General features: G+C 56.3%; 6 protein-coding genes across 6 annotated transcripts; 1 reads left to right on the top strand and 5 right to left on the bottom strand.

Moving 5' to 3' along the window:
- Positions 1-26: 26 nt before the first annotated feature.
- BJX67DRAFT_389172 (alpha/beta hydrolase family esterase) lies at positions 27-1497 on the bottom strand (the record flags this gene model as incomplete). Its single annotated transcript, XM_071034467.1, has 2 exons — positions 816-1497; positions 27-749 (listed from the first exon to the last, which is right to left on the bottom strand). Exons 1-2 carry the CDS (start codon positions 975-977, stop codon positions 27-29), a joined length of 885 nt encoding a protein of 294 aa, XP_070890624.1. The 5' UTR covers positions 978-1497.
- Positions 1498-1741: 244 nt separating this feature from the next.
- Positions 1742-3501, top strand: BJX67DRAFT_342748 (CCCH zinc finger DNA binding protein). The gene is made up of 5 exons (XM_071028064.1): positions 1742-1931; positions 1982-2125; positions 2188-2235; positions 2291-2585; positions 2639-3501. Exons 1-5 carry the CDS (start codon positions 1854-1856, stop codon positions 3388-3390), a joined length of 1317 nt encoding a protein of 438 aa, XP_070890623.1. The 5' UTR covers positions 1742-1853; the 3' UTR covers positions 3391-3501.
- A 54-nt stretch (positions 3502-3555) lies between these two features.
- On the bottom strand, positions 3556-4491 carry BJX67DRAFT_389166 (putative nucleoside-diphosphate-sugar epimerase; the record flags this gene model as incomplete). Its single annotated transcript, XM_071034466.1, has 2 exons — positions 3556-3971; positions 4042-4491. The coding sequence occupies 2 exons, from the start codon at positions 4489-4491 to the stop codon at positions 3729-3731; spliced, it is 693 nt and encodes a 230-aa protein (XP_070890622.1). The 3' UTR covers positions 3556-3728.
- A 57-nt stretch (positions 4492-4548) lies between these two features.
- BJX67DRAFT_166962 (nuclear transport factor 2 family protein) lies at positions 4549-5288 on the bottom strand. Its single transcript, XM_071025024.1, has one exon. It carries the CDS (start codon positions 5156-5158, stop codon positions 4679-4681), a length of 480 nt encoding a protein of 159 aa, XP_070890621.1. The 5' UTR covers positions 5159-5288; the 3' UTR covers positions 4549-4678.
- On the bottom strand, positions 5289-6653 carry BJX67DRAFT_166961 (uncharacterized protein). The gene is made up of 2 exons (XM_071025023.1): positions 5921-6653; positions 5289-5846 (listed from the first exon to the last, which is right to left on the bottom strand). Exons 1-2 carry the CDS (start codon positions 6364-6366, stop codon positions 5420-5422), a joined length of 873 nt encoding a protein of 290 aa, XP_070890620.1. The 5' UTR covers positions 6367-6653; the 3' UTR covers positions 5289-5419.
- Positions 6654-8248, bottom strand: BJX67DRAFT_166947 (uncharacterized protein). Its single transcript, XM_071025022.1, has one exon. It carries the CDS (start codon positions 8025-8027, stop codon positions 6942-6944), a length of 1086 nt encoding a protein of 361 aa, XP_070890619.1. The 5' UTR covers positions 8028-8248; the 3' UTR covers positions 6654-6941.
- Between the last annotated feature and the right edge of the window lie 4445 nt (positions 8249-12693).

The following is a 12693-nucleotide window of genomic DNA, read 5'->3' as shown; positions in this document are numbered from 1 at the left end:
ATGACATCCTATGAACATCTGATCTCTTAGACAAGGCCAAACCAGCTCAGCATGGGCTGCACCTGCGTCGGGACAACATGGCCCACGCCGTCCGCCAAATACGCCTCGAACTGCGTGCCATCCCCAAAGACACTTTGCGTGTACCCCGGCAGCGGCGTATCGGGATTCTGCGCCGTCATCTCGACCCCAAACACCGTGCTCCACTGCTTAACCGCCTCATCGTAGTTCTGCGGATACACCACATTATCCGCCGTCCCATGCCAGATCTGCACCGCCGGCCGGCTCCCATTGTACCCGGGATACCCCGAGTACACCAGATCCGCCCACTCCTCGCCCGTCTTGATGATCTGGCCGCTCGCGCAGGCCGGGTCCGCCGTCTGCGGCGAGGAGCCCGGGGAACCCGCAAGACAGCCGTAGGGGACGCCGCTGTAGGCCGAGATGCCCGCGAAGACATCCGGGTACGCGCCCGCAAGGAGCTGGCTCATCATTGCGCCGGAGGAGGAGCCCGTCGCGAAGACGCGCGATGCGTCCGCGCCGTACTGCTCGATCACGTAGTTGACCATGTTCACCACGGAGAGCGAGTCGCTGCCGCCGTCGTGCGTGAGCGACTCCGTCGTCGCGACGTCCCAGCAGTTGAAGTCCTCCGTGGACCCGGGGTAGATCAGGATGAAGCCGCCGGCGTCTGCGGCCGGGGGGAGGTCGGGCACTTGGCTAAAGTAGGCTTCCGCGGAGCCGCCGCAGGGGTGGAGCTGGATGTGTTAGCTGCCAGATTTATCGGTGGGAAAGGGGGGGAAAGGGGGGGAAAGGGGTAGTACAGCGACGATGACAGCGGGGTTTTCGGCCACCTGATCTGGCGCGTAGAGGAACATCACATTGTTGCCTGGGTTGTCGCCAAAGTCGGTGACCTGCTGCAGGCTCGCAGCGTAGACAACGGGGGCGAAGACGCCCAACTTGAAGATGGAAGTCGAGAGCTTCATAGTTGAAATAACCTTCGTCAGACTCGAGTTGCGGGGTTGTTCGCGGGGTAGTTCAGGGCTCAACGGCTGGGCTGCACGCTATTTATCTTGACAGCAGCGTACCTGACGCCGGATCTGGGGAAGCTGCGAACTCCCGAGCCGAGGAGGACGGGCGTGCACCGTTCCCAATCTGTGTATAGGGCTGTCTGGCGTAGATTAACCCGGCTGTTCGAGGGGGGGATCTGCCGGGGAAGATGTCGAGATTCTCTCCTCCACGTCTGCCGCGTTCGTTCCCGGATGGCAGGGATTCTCGAGGGGATCTTCGAAAGGCCAGCCTGGCGCCTCAAATGCACACGGGGGGTGCCGTTTGACATGCGGTTTCAGCTGCCGTGTCGGCTGCGATTTAGGCTGATGGGGCTCGTATCAGAATATCCGGTGTGAGCAGATCGACATGCTGTGGCTCGAAGCAGAAGTCTTGTTCTCTCCCCTTCCCTTGACCCGATCCATTGGCCAAGAGAACTGGTTCATCCTTCGGCCTTTCGATGGCATCCCCAACCTGACTGCCTGCGCCTCAGTCCAACAGCCACCAGACAGAGAAGCCACCGACCGACTCTCCTCCAAGGCGCACTCCGTGCCTCGACAGCATGGACGAGAATCTTCGAGATCAAGCCGTCGTGCTGCGCCCGACGAGGCTGGGTGCGAACGATTGGGCGTGAGGATCCTGAATCATTTGTGGCGCATCGATGCTGTATGCGCAAGGCTGTCGACGCACACCGCCGCAGCGCGTCTGCTGGGTATTTCACCTGCGATCTCGCCTCTCATTTTCATCTCCCTCACTTTTGTCGAGTTAAGGACAAGGACCGCCCTCATCGCGCAGTGTTGAGACGCTCACCAACGATGGCCGAAGTCAGCGCGCTCCGGCGCCAATACGACACCTTGTCGACAGTCGACAGCACCAAGGATGAAATTATTAAAGTCGCCCTCCCCATCTTTAACTCGGAGTGAAGTCTTGCTAACTCGCGCAGCGCCTCTTTGCAGAGTATCAGAACTTGGAAAGAAGGGTCAAGGATATTAACGACGAGGTTGACAACCAGAAAGTGCTCATCACTACGTTCAAGGAGAAGAGTAAAGAGTACAAAGCTGAGCTTAATATTATGCAGCATAACAAGGTGAATATACCTTATACCTTCATTCTTGTCTTGAATGCCCGAGTCCTAATCTATCGAGTCAGGATGCCCTGAGTTACGCCTCCGTCTTAGTCGATGGAGATGGTATGAATGTACGTCCCCAACACCAACACCACTCCACCTCGCACAGGCTAACCACCAGCCCAGTTTATCCCAGAACTAGTCCAAGGCGGCGAGGCCGGCGGTGCTGAAGCCGCACAGCGCCTAACCGAGGCCGTCAAAGCCCACCTGCGCGAAGTCGACGCCAAGGGGAGCCCGAATATCACCTGTAGAATCCTGGTCTATGCCAACGTCAACGGCCTGACGGTCGCGTATCACGATGCCGAGATCCTCCGCAGCCGCCAGGACCTGAGACAGTTCATCCAGGGATTCAATAAAGATGGGTTGGCTGATTTTATAGATGTCGGGGGTGGGAAGGAGTGCGCTGATGCAAAGCTGCACGGTAGGAGAACCCGCGTCCGTCAAGCCCTGAATTCCCCGCTGACTCGCATGCAGCCCTATTTAGGCGAGAAATTAACAACGTCCACTGCCGCTGGATCGTCTTCTGCGGCTCTGCAGACAACAGCCACGCGCGCCTGCTGGGCGGATACGAGAAGTCGAACGAGAAATGGCAGCGCGTCTCGCTCGTCGAGGGGCCCCCCTTCGCCGCGGAAGTCCGACAGGTGGCTAAGAACTTTCAAACTACTAAATTCGAAAACGTGTTTATGTCTAAGAAGCTGGAAACGAATAAAAAGTCCCCCGAAAGGATGAGTCCACCGCTCATTGGTCCGAATTACGCCGCCGCACTGAAAGTACCTGCCACCGTGACACCACCAGACGCAGGGCTGGCGCCGACACCAGCACTCAAGTCAGGCTCCGGTATACCAGACGCGCTTAAACCTCACCTCCGCGTGCTTCTGAACGAGAACGACGAGCGCGTCGATACCCCCCTGCGCCCCTCCAAGGACAACGTGAGTGCGTTGAAGAGCAGCAAGCTGTGCAACGCGTTCTATATCCTCGGCAAATGCCCCGGCACGCCCGAGAACCCCTGCGAACACAACCACAAGCGCCGGCTCAGCGGCTCGGACCTCGTCGATCTGCTCAGCCTGTCCAGATCGAGGCCCTGCCACGCTGGTCTGTGGTGCGTCGACCCGCAGTGTCTCTTCGGGCACCGCTGTCTTTACGGGGATAGATGTACCTGGGGGGCTGCGTGCAATTTCCCGGACTATATGCATGGGGTAGACGTCAATGTTGTCTCGAAAGTGTAGTCGCATGGGGTGGATGTGCTTGTTGTCTTGGGGTCGAGTCTCGCCAAATGAAGAGAATAGTTATTTAAGTAACGTAGTTGGTAGTGCTCAAATTGATACTCATCTCATTCCGAACCCCCCTAAGTAGCAAACTCAACCACCATCACGTCAACTAATGTTGTCCGAATCAAGAAGTGTAGTTTAAATTGAAGTCCGAAGAATATAGTGCTCACGTTGGTTTAGAAAGTACGTTCGTGGATGACTCTCCTGCATCTGACAGTCGCTCCCGTATATAAACACATATAAAAACATCTGAGATACGCAATGAGGTCTGAATTAGAACACGAAACATGAACTCCCTAACCAACCCTCCCCATCTCATTTATCGCCAGATTCGACACCGTCGTCTCCGCATTCCCCCTCAGCGCAATCTCGATCATCGCCTTCGCCAGATAATCCTTCCGTACAGAGGGCACAAGACTCCACAGACGATCACGCAGAGTCCCCTCCTTCGAGGGGACTAGCCCAGGTTGCATAATGAACGCCTCGAAGAGACCCGGATTCGCCTCGGCGTGGCGCAGGAGGACGTTTTCAGTTTCACCCTGCTCCAGTCAACATATATATATTTAAACACCGCATTGGAAGAAAAGAGTATGAGGTATGAGGACGCACTCTCAACCGGCGCATCCCGCCCGCAAACCACAGCGACCGGCTCTGATCCCGCTCCGCCAGCGCGCCGCTGACATACACGAACCGGAAGGGCACCACGGAAGGGCCAGTGGGACTCCCTTCCGTCGTGTGCGCACGTTGAAACGCCGCCGCCGCAGCAGCCGTGTAATCCACACACACCCGCCGCGTGTGCTGCTCGTCCAACGCCTGAGAGGGCCGGAGCCCCAGGGCCCACAGGCAAGCGCCGGCGCCCTTTAATTCCTCGGCGACGGCGGGGTCCGCGTATGATAGGTAATCTGCGTCTTTCATGAGGCAGACGCGAAGCTTGGGGTTCACGATGCCGACGTCGCGCCGGGAGAGGGCGACGATGGATGTGATGGATGGATGGGCGAGGCATTGCGCGAGGAGCTCTTGGCCGATGTAGCCGGTTGCGCCGGCGATGATGACTTTCATTTCGGCGGTTGAGATACGTCCAACGTGATTGTTTGCGATGTCGAGTGTGTTTGAAATGGAATTCTTGAGAAAGGGGTGTAAATGGGGCTGTGTTGGCCTCACGGCGGAGTTAAGCTGGATCGTCCGAGAAAATCCTTGGATTTCAAGAATGCGCAGGACGTCATCGCTCTCTTCAGATTAACTACTTCTATTCAGGCCCATTGATAATCCCCCAGTCCCCGTCCGACCAGGTCGTCTTCATCCGGAAGCGCTCCATCCTCCACAGCTCGTCCTCCTCCTTCACAAACTCAACATAGTACAGGCTCCCCACCAACAACGCCGGCTGTCCAGCCTCCATCCCCTTCCCACCCTTATAATGCTGCGAGAGCGCCGCAGCCGTCGCAGCCGCGGTCGTGTTATCGCCGGCGATGTTGACGCGCACATTCGTGAGGAAGTGCGTCGTGTCGAGCCTGCTGAGGGGGCTGTAGCAGTTCGTAAGGAGCGCCGGCAGGCCCTCAGAGACTGCGCCGTTGATCTCGAAGGTAGCCGTGCGGGTGAAGGCGGATTCGAAGAGGGCTCTGTCGTTGGTGTCGGGCGAGGCGGGGAAGCGGTGGATTGCGTCGGTGATTGCCTCGCGGTCGCTGAGGGCTGGAGAGAGCACTGCGGGGAGGGAGGGGAGGGATGCCATCGTGAGTGATTTGATGGTATAGCAAATCTATCATCTGGTGTGCTGCCTTTATACCTGGCTCTGCAGCGTCGACAGGTTTCGATGAATTTGTAAGCTGGGCTGAACTCAGCTGATGGATATCTTTATATCCATCCTCTCACGCGTGCACGAGAAGACCTCTCCACCTCGCTGTTCGTCATTAATAATCGTCGCGGATCACAAAGTGCTTAGAAATGTAGTCGATTGAAGCGCACCCACTCCTTGATTCCAAAAGCTGAACATCTACCACCCAACAACAGCCGCACCAATCCCAAACGCAGCCCCTAATGCACCGAGCATCCCACCAACCTCACTCCAAGAACTCCCTGCTACCCCCCTCCTCCCACCCATAACCCTGGCTACACTCCCCGCATTCGGCGTCTCCGTCTCCTCGCTCGACCCATCCACCAGGACTACCATCGGCAGCCAGCTAGCAGCTACATACCCGTCCGTCTCACTCGACGCGAAGCTCGTCGTGCTCGTTGCGAGAGCCGCGTTCCCGAAGGCCGAGAGAAGCGTCTCTGTAACCGTTGCGCCATCCGCCGAAATGGTCGATGTTATGGTCTCCATATTACCCGCGGGCAAGATACGCGCGCATGCTGTTGTGAGCGAGGACGGATAGCTGGGGAGTTCGGACGTACACCCGCCGTACGGGGCCGGCGTCATTGAACTATTTCGATTGTGTCAGTCCATATTTGAAGTCAACGGTCTTCATGCAGAGGGTTAGAGACGCCGGGAGCATACCTAGGACAACAGGCAATGACCGTCTCGCCAGGCTTCAGCGCTAGTGGGAGGGCATTGTGCGCCTGGAACGGCGTCGCCGTACTTTCTTCTTGCTCCGTCTCTGTGTGCGTAAAAACTCCCTTGACGGTCGGCGTGGAATCCGCCTCCTCACCGCGCGACGCTACACCAACAGTCTCCCACCCAGATGGACAGATCGACGCAGGCGAGTAATAACCCAGCACATAATTACTCTCGTCGTCCTGCGAACCACGCGCATCTTCTTTCGGCGGGAGACACTTCTCGAGATCCCAGTCACAATTATTCGACCACTCGGGGAACTCTGGCGCCTTGGTCGGGGCCAGATTCACGAATTCGGCGCTGGACACACATGCTGCGGGGGGCGTGAATGTTGCCGTGAGCGGACCCCAGTTCGTGAGTGTCACACCAAGTGGTGTTGCAGATGGCATTGTGTTCTTGATTTGAATCTGCGCGCCGAGATTTCAGCGTGGTGAGGCGACTCGCGACCGACTGAATCTTGGGAGATGAATACGAGGCAAGGATGCAGCGTCCACGAGGTTCCGAAAGGATTCAGGAAGCCTCACGCCTCACACAAGCGCAGCCTGTTTCGGACACGGCCCTGTCAATCACCGTATATTGGACGAATCAGCGTTGGAGAATTGAAGGGTTGTCTCTGGTTCTTCTCTGTTGGATGGCCCCCAAACTCGGACCCAAACTTGGACACGCGTCGGAGTGCCCCAGCCAACAGGCGCCTCATTCGCTCCACCTCAACGAAAGAGAAGAGGAAGGGGAGCGCAATCAATGGTCCTGAAGATCACACCATGGGGTTTGCTTTCGAGGATTTCCGAGCATCGCATGTCCGGCAATGTTCCGACAACAAGAACGATGATCGCCATTGGGGAAGAAGGAACCAGTCATCGAAGGAACGCAAAGCTATGATCACGCTGAAAGGCCAGAGTATGTACAAGGATGGGAGAGACCGTCCCGAATGCAAAGAACAAAGGAGAATATCTATGCTTCTTTATCACCGCTTCATCGGTGTTCCGCCTCCATCCAACTCACTGACTTTGTGGGTATCACTCATCTCTATCATCACACCGTCTCCAGGAAGCTCAGCCATAACTGTCGTCGATGGCCGATAGGCCGGCGCCGCGGGAGCCTCGAGCGGCGAGTATGCGTGTTTGATCGGATCGCCGGGATACGCAGGGCTTTGCTCCTGATACACAGGTCCAGAGTCAAGTTCTGGTTTTCCTTCGTAGAATGACGGATCGTATGGCACCCCGGAGGCAGCACCATATGCGGTGGCTGCACCGTACATGGGGGTCGGCTCCGGGGGCTGAGGAGGTGCGGCAGAAGTTGCAGGTCGACTGTCAAACCCTGATCCTCCGGGAGCAAGCTCAAACTTGGATAGTCGTCTGCGGCGCCCGAGGAAGAAGAAAAGGCCACCGATGGCAGCGACGCCAGCGATGCCTCCGATAACACCACCTGCGACTGCGCCACCAGAGACAGACGAGTCGTTTGAGTCAGAGGGCTCGTCAGTCGGAGTTTCGCTGGGAGAGGAGGTAGGTGTGGAGATGGTCTCCGCGGTGGATGTTGGCGTCGGTGATGGAGTGGTGGTCGTGGTCTCGCCCTCAGCCCCAGTCTCGGTTTCAGTTTTGGTTTTTGTCGGCGTTGTGGTGGTCGTGGTCTCGTCATCAGCGCCAGTCTTGGTTTCGGTTTCGGTTTTGGTCGATGTTGTCTCGGACGTTGTTGTGGTTGTGGGCTTCGTGGTGGTCGTAGAAGTGGTGTCCTCGTCTTCATCCTCATCCTCAGACGCTACACGGAATGAACCCAAATCTCGACTCGAGACGCGGTTCCATACCGAAGGTGGTGAGTATCCCGCTCTATATCCAGTGCATTTGTCGTCCTCGTACAGCCATATTGACAAACCGTCGTCGCCAGGGTTCCATCGAAACTCCTCGCCCTCTGCATGTTCAATTTTCCTGCAATCTACAGGGTCGTTCCCCTCCTCGACGTAGGACTTGCCGTCTTCGTTTTTCCATATCAGGGACCACGCAGAGACCGAGGTGGCGGCATGTAAGAGAATGAGCAGACTGAGAAAGCGCTGCATTGCTCCGCGGTTGTGGAGGAGGAAAGAAGGACGGAGTTAGTCCAAAATGGCGCTTTGGGAATTCCCTGCTTTTGACGGTGTCTCAAAAGAGTCACACTTGACGAGCAGGTTTACTTTTCCGAGAGCCCAGGATCCGAGAGCCCATCTTCCCCATTCTTCCACTCTTTGCACGTCCAAGACAAACCCTGATAGGCTGAGCCGTCGGATCGTTTGGGCGGCTCGCATCTTCGACAACGAGCAGCTTCCTGTTCCTGGTCAAGGCACCCCTTGAAGCGGTAACCCCATTCACACAAACGAGATTTCCGAAATTGAAGGGGAGCAATGCAGAGACCTGATCCTCTTGACTGCGGTTTGATTGGCGGCTATTTGTGAAATACGAGAACTTGTGGAGCTGGTGCGAAGAGCTCATTTCGCAATTTCGCGAGACCAGCTTCTGCTGCGCGATGATCGGACGGTTTCAAGCCTCACGAGGGGGGCGGCTCTTGTGTCTCAGGACGAGGACTCAAGGGACTGAGGCTCTTTGGGGTAGCCAGACTTTACTTTCCACTGTCTTCTCAAGGCCTCTTCCTTTTCGGAATGGCACATTCGCAGCTCCGCTCGTGGGATATTGCCTGTCTCGTTTGGTGATCTGTGGTGAGCGGGTCCGCGCCAATTCCTTGAAGCTTGGCCGAAATCCTCCTTGAAGTTTGCTGGGGTTGGGGTGACTGAAGTCTCGGGGAAAGGAAATTCATCTCGCAGTGTTCTTGATTCGATCGTCAGCAATCTCCCATGTTGACGAAAAGTCGGCAAAGGGCTGAGGATCGCCGCAATTTTATCCGCGCCTTCGACTTCGGGTGTTGGAAAGGACTTCTTTGCCTTTTTTGGGGGGACCAAGGACGAAATTTGGAAGTGGACCGCCCCCGTTCCCCCTTCCAGATGTCGAAGCCCTGGCAGACACCTGTCATGGGCACGCCTTTTCCAACGCCATGATGCAATGCAGAGAAGCCTTGAGACCTCCAGGCCGCAATATCGGCGGCACACCCTGCGAGTAAGACTCCGGTCCTTCGGAGTTCAAGTAATGCCGGCCTGGGCATCGGCGATTGATGTGCAGCTGTCCCGAATCGGTTAGTGCCTGAAAGCTGAACGTTGTGATTCGGGCGAACTGATTTCTTCGCCGTTTGCCCTTGCGAGGAACCTTCCTGGGATAAAGATCCCAAGAATGTCGGGGAGGGTGGCAGGATGCGATGATCGGCTCTTCGGCCGACGCTTCCTCAGTTCGGACCCCGGTAAAGCTGGCAGAGGTTGAGCTTGCATTGCTGGGCATTCTGGGGAAGAACAAGACCGCTGTCCTCGACGAGTTCCATTCGGATTCTGTCCGGTTGTCCCCGGCGCCCTTCATTGGATGGGAAGAAGAGGAGGTCGCCAGTTATATTCACAGTGGGCTGTCAGGCACGGCTGCGAACCACGCTGGCCTTCTTCAGAGCAAACAAGTGGTAGCGAGCCCAACGGTCTGGGGGGCTGAGAGAACCTTCATCGAGAGACATGGTAGGATGAAGCCTGTGGGGCGAGGAAACAACGGCTCCGAAATGCCCATGTCAACATTTGATTCGGCATCATGATGGGTTTCATGTTCCTGATTCTGGACGTCACTCGGCCGGATCAAAGACGCCAGGCGGGCATCGTCACCTCAGGCACACTCTCCTGGCCCAGGACGTGGCGCTTTCGTAGGTGGGTATATCAACCTTCCTTTCCATTATTGACAGTGCCATGTCGCGCTCAGAGCGCAGGAAATCGAAGAAAATCGGCAGTGCAACTCTGCAAGGGTGCCAACCTTATATTCGGAGCTTCGAGCAATGGTCGCCGATAACCAGTATGACGCGGCTCGATTCGCAATCTTACTGTAGGCATCATATTTCTCGCGCTGCCTGATCAACTAATATTGAAGCTGCTCGCGCCCACTGTGACGCGTATCAAGATACTCAGACCGGGTCGCACAAGCCTCGATCGGATCCTCGACAGGACGATCTCGAAATGCAGAATACCATCGCCAAAATCTTCCGGCGGAGTTTTGAGTTACACGCACCGGGGACTTGTTGGGCATCGCAGAGACCGGCGACTGTTGCTGCGAGTGTGGGCAGGGCTACAGCCTCGCGACTAGGCAACCTGGTTGGAATAAAAATATTCCCCCCTCGAACCGCCGCCTGAGGTTCCCCAGCTCCAAAGCTCTATCTCTAAACACCGCGAGCGCGCCGATTTGGTGACGTTTGGGATCGTGTGGTCATCGTCTTGTGGAGGAGCTTGTGAGATTGTAACCCACCTTGTCGGGTGCCTTTCTGCTCAGGGTCGCGCAAGGTTGCTCACTTACTCGACCGCTCGTGCCCTGAGCTTTGTCAACTTGCACAGACTTCGCCGGCGCAAAATACACACAAGGTGTCCGGGTACAGCCATCAACCAGCTACTGGTTAATTGGGCAGCCGATGTGAATTCCTCTTCGGCGCCTGCCCCTGACCTAGTCAATAGGCAGAAGCAAATCGAGGAAGCCGCCTAAATATACATTGGCTGACTCCCATCTCACCCACAGTGCGTTTCTCAGTTTACGTCCACTTGCAGGCCGCAGCGCGATCTTCTCGCATGTCATATAGAGGCCGCCTCGGCCGTGTCTCCCGCACACGTCACGTTGTGCCCCTGGCACCTTAACTCACGACCGGGAACTGGATCCGCATTGCACGTGCCTTGTCTTTGAGGGGATTGGTACCGTGTGGTGCTACGCTGTTATCAAGGAGTAGGCGGGGGAGCAGCGCAATAGAGCGGACGCCGAGAAATGAACATGTAAGCCGGGCCAAGAACGGACTCCAGTGGAATTAGCGTCCCTTGTAGTCCGGTGCTATGAGCGGGATGATCAGGGACCCGGGGGGATGCGAAGGTCGATGGTACCTGGGCTTACTGTTCTGGGGGTCGATGGTAGGTTGCTACCACGCAGCACAGGGTGGCAACGTAAAACCTCACAGCAGTTACGCTGTCAGTGTCCCAGTACACTGTTATCAGGCTCTTGTCGGTCACTGGCGTGTGTCCGGAGATTGGTTGTTGTTCAAGCGGGTGGTACGACTGGAAGTTTTGGATCCTTTCGTGACGATTACGGAACCGTGGCGATCAATGTAAACCCAGAGAGTATGACATGCCCCCTGCTATGCTCTAGGTCGACACGCCGAAACAGAACAGGGTAGGTGAGGCGGCTACTTACCTGCGGACGGCAGAGATAGACCTGAACAACCGAGGTGTCGTCCAAACTAACATCCCAGACGTCGGAGGTTGGGACATGGCCATGAAAGGCCGAAAGCACGGCACTGTCTGATCTCGGAAGTTGCCCACTTCAGCGTCTGTGCCAGAGAGCAGAACCGTCTGTAGATGCGAGTATGCCATATCTGCTTCGTAACCAAGATACACCTGGACTGGTGCTTCATAAAGCAGGCGGAGACGGACGGTCCTCGCTCGCGCAAATCGTGCCGCGGACAAAAGGCGGAATGTTTGACGAGCGGACCAAGCGCAAGTGGATTGGTCGTCGATATTAAAGTTGGCGGTTTTCGGCGAGCCAAGGCAACAATATCAATAGCGATGGTACATGCTCGACCCATCCCACGTCGTCCGGCACCCAGGTAACTCCGAGGTGGAGTGAGGCGACGCAGGACATGAAGCGTTCTGACTGAATCTGTGTGTCCACAAACCCCTCAACGACCGGACGGTGGCTTCTGAGCCGATGAGGGGGGCTAAAACAGCCGCAACGGGTTTCGAGACCCCCCATCGGTCTTCGACTCTGGATCAAGAAAGTTGATTGACAGAAAGGTACCTGTAATGAGCGGGATTCTCCGGAGCGGAACAAGCCCATATGTTTCAACGCTCGTGGACCGCGCCGCATTATAGTTTGGGACAAATGGTGTGAGGTGTGATACGATGAATGCATTTTGTGATCGCAGCCTGTCTTGGATTCAACGCCCCGGCTCTCTAAAACACGCCCCAGCTCGAGCTCCTCGAATGGCTCCCAAACGCCCAACTGTTGGCTCGCCGGAGCTACTTATACTCCGGCTCTGTTTGTGCCCACGAATGGAGCGGGGTTAAGTACAGAGGGGTAAGACAAGCAGCGGATTGAGCGAATCATGGGGGGTGTGCATGGAGCTGACAGTCCAACAATAGCGTCCGGGTCTGCAACCCAATGTGTTGAATTTCGTCCTATCTTCGATGACGAGAGGAGTTCGGGCCTTCGGAAATGCAGGTCGAAGAACGCATGAAGGGATCTGCACAAGGGTAAGGGTGACGAAGCGGCCCGCTCATCCTGCAAATGATGGCTGACCCAATTCGGGGCGTCAGCTTTGGACTGCGAAACAGGTAGCCTCGGTCATCGACCGAATTTTTGAAGCTACCTATAAGCTCTAGTCCTTTGGAACAACCAAATCTCATCCGGTCTGGAACAGGACCGTGAACCTTCTCAGCTTCCGGAGCCAGGCGCGGCTGACACCGACAACCTCCTCTCATACAATTTGGATCCTGGTAGCGCCGGAGTTTTCTGCTGCGTCCGCTCGCAGGCCAGCGCGACAGGAATAAACATGGTTGACAAGCAGTTGGCATTGGAAGTAATGTGAGATGATTCTCGGAAAACTTGGCGATCGAACTGAGACTTGACGGAGTCGTATGT

Source organism: Aspergillus lucknowensis, assembly GCF_044049455.1.
Source record: "Aspergillus lucknowensis strain CBS 449.75 chromosome Unknown BJX67scaffold_3, whole genome shotgun sequence".
Taxonomy (NCBI): domain Eukaryota; kingdom Fungi; phylum Ascomycota; class Eurotiomycetes; order Eurotiales; family Aspergillaceae; genus Aspergillus; species Aspergillus lucknowensis.
This window is presented reverse-complemented; position numbering and strand designations above follow the sequence as displayed.

Bases quoted from the DNA above. Each gene is read 5' to 3' on its own strand.
- BJX67DRAFT_342748 (XM_071028064.1), top strand. From the start codon at position 1,854: ATGGCCGAAGTCAGCGCGCTCCGGCGCCAATACGACACCTTGTCGACA. The intron at 1,932-1,981 runs GTCGCCCTCCCC...TAACTCGCGCAG, and splicing joins CCAAGGATGAAATTATTAAA to CGCCTCTTTGCAGAGTATCA. The intron at 2,126-2,187 runs GTGAATATACCT...CTATCGAGTCAG, and splicing joins ATATTATGCAGCATAACAAG to GATGCCCTGAGTTACGCCTC.
- BJX67DRAFT_166962 (XM_071025024.1), bottom strand. From the start codon at position 5,158: ATGGCATCCCTCCCCTCCCTCCCCGCAGTGCTCTCTCCAGCCCTCAGC.
- BJX67DRAFT_166961 (XM_071025023.1), bottom strand. From the start codon at position 6,366: ATGCCATCTGCAACACCACTTGGTGTGACACTCACGAACTGGGGTCCG. The intron at 5,847-5,920 runs GTATGCTCCCGG...CAATCGAAATAG, and splicing joins GTCATTGCCTGTTGTCCTAG to TTCAATGACGCCGGCCCCGT.
- BJX67DRAFT_166947 (XM_071025022.1), bottom strand. From the start codon at position 8,027: ATGCAGCGCTTTCTCAGTCTGCTCATTCTCTTACATGCCGCCACCTCG.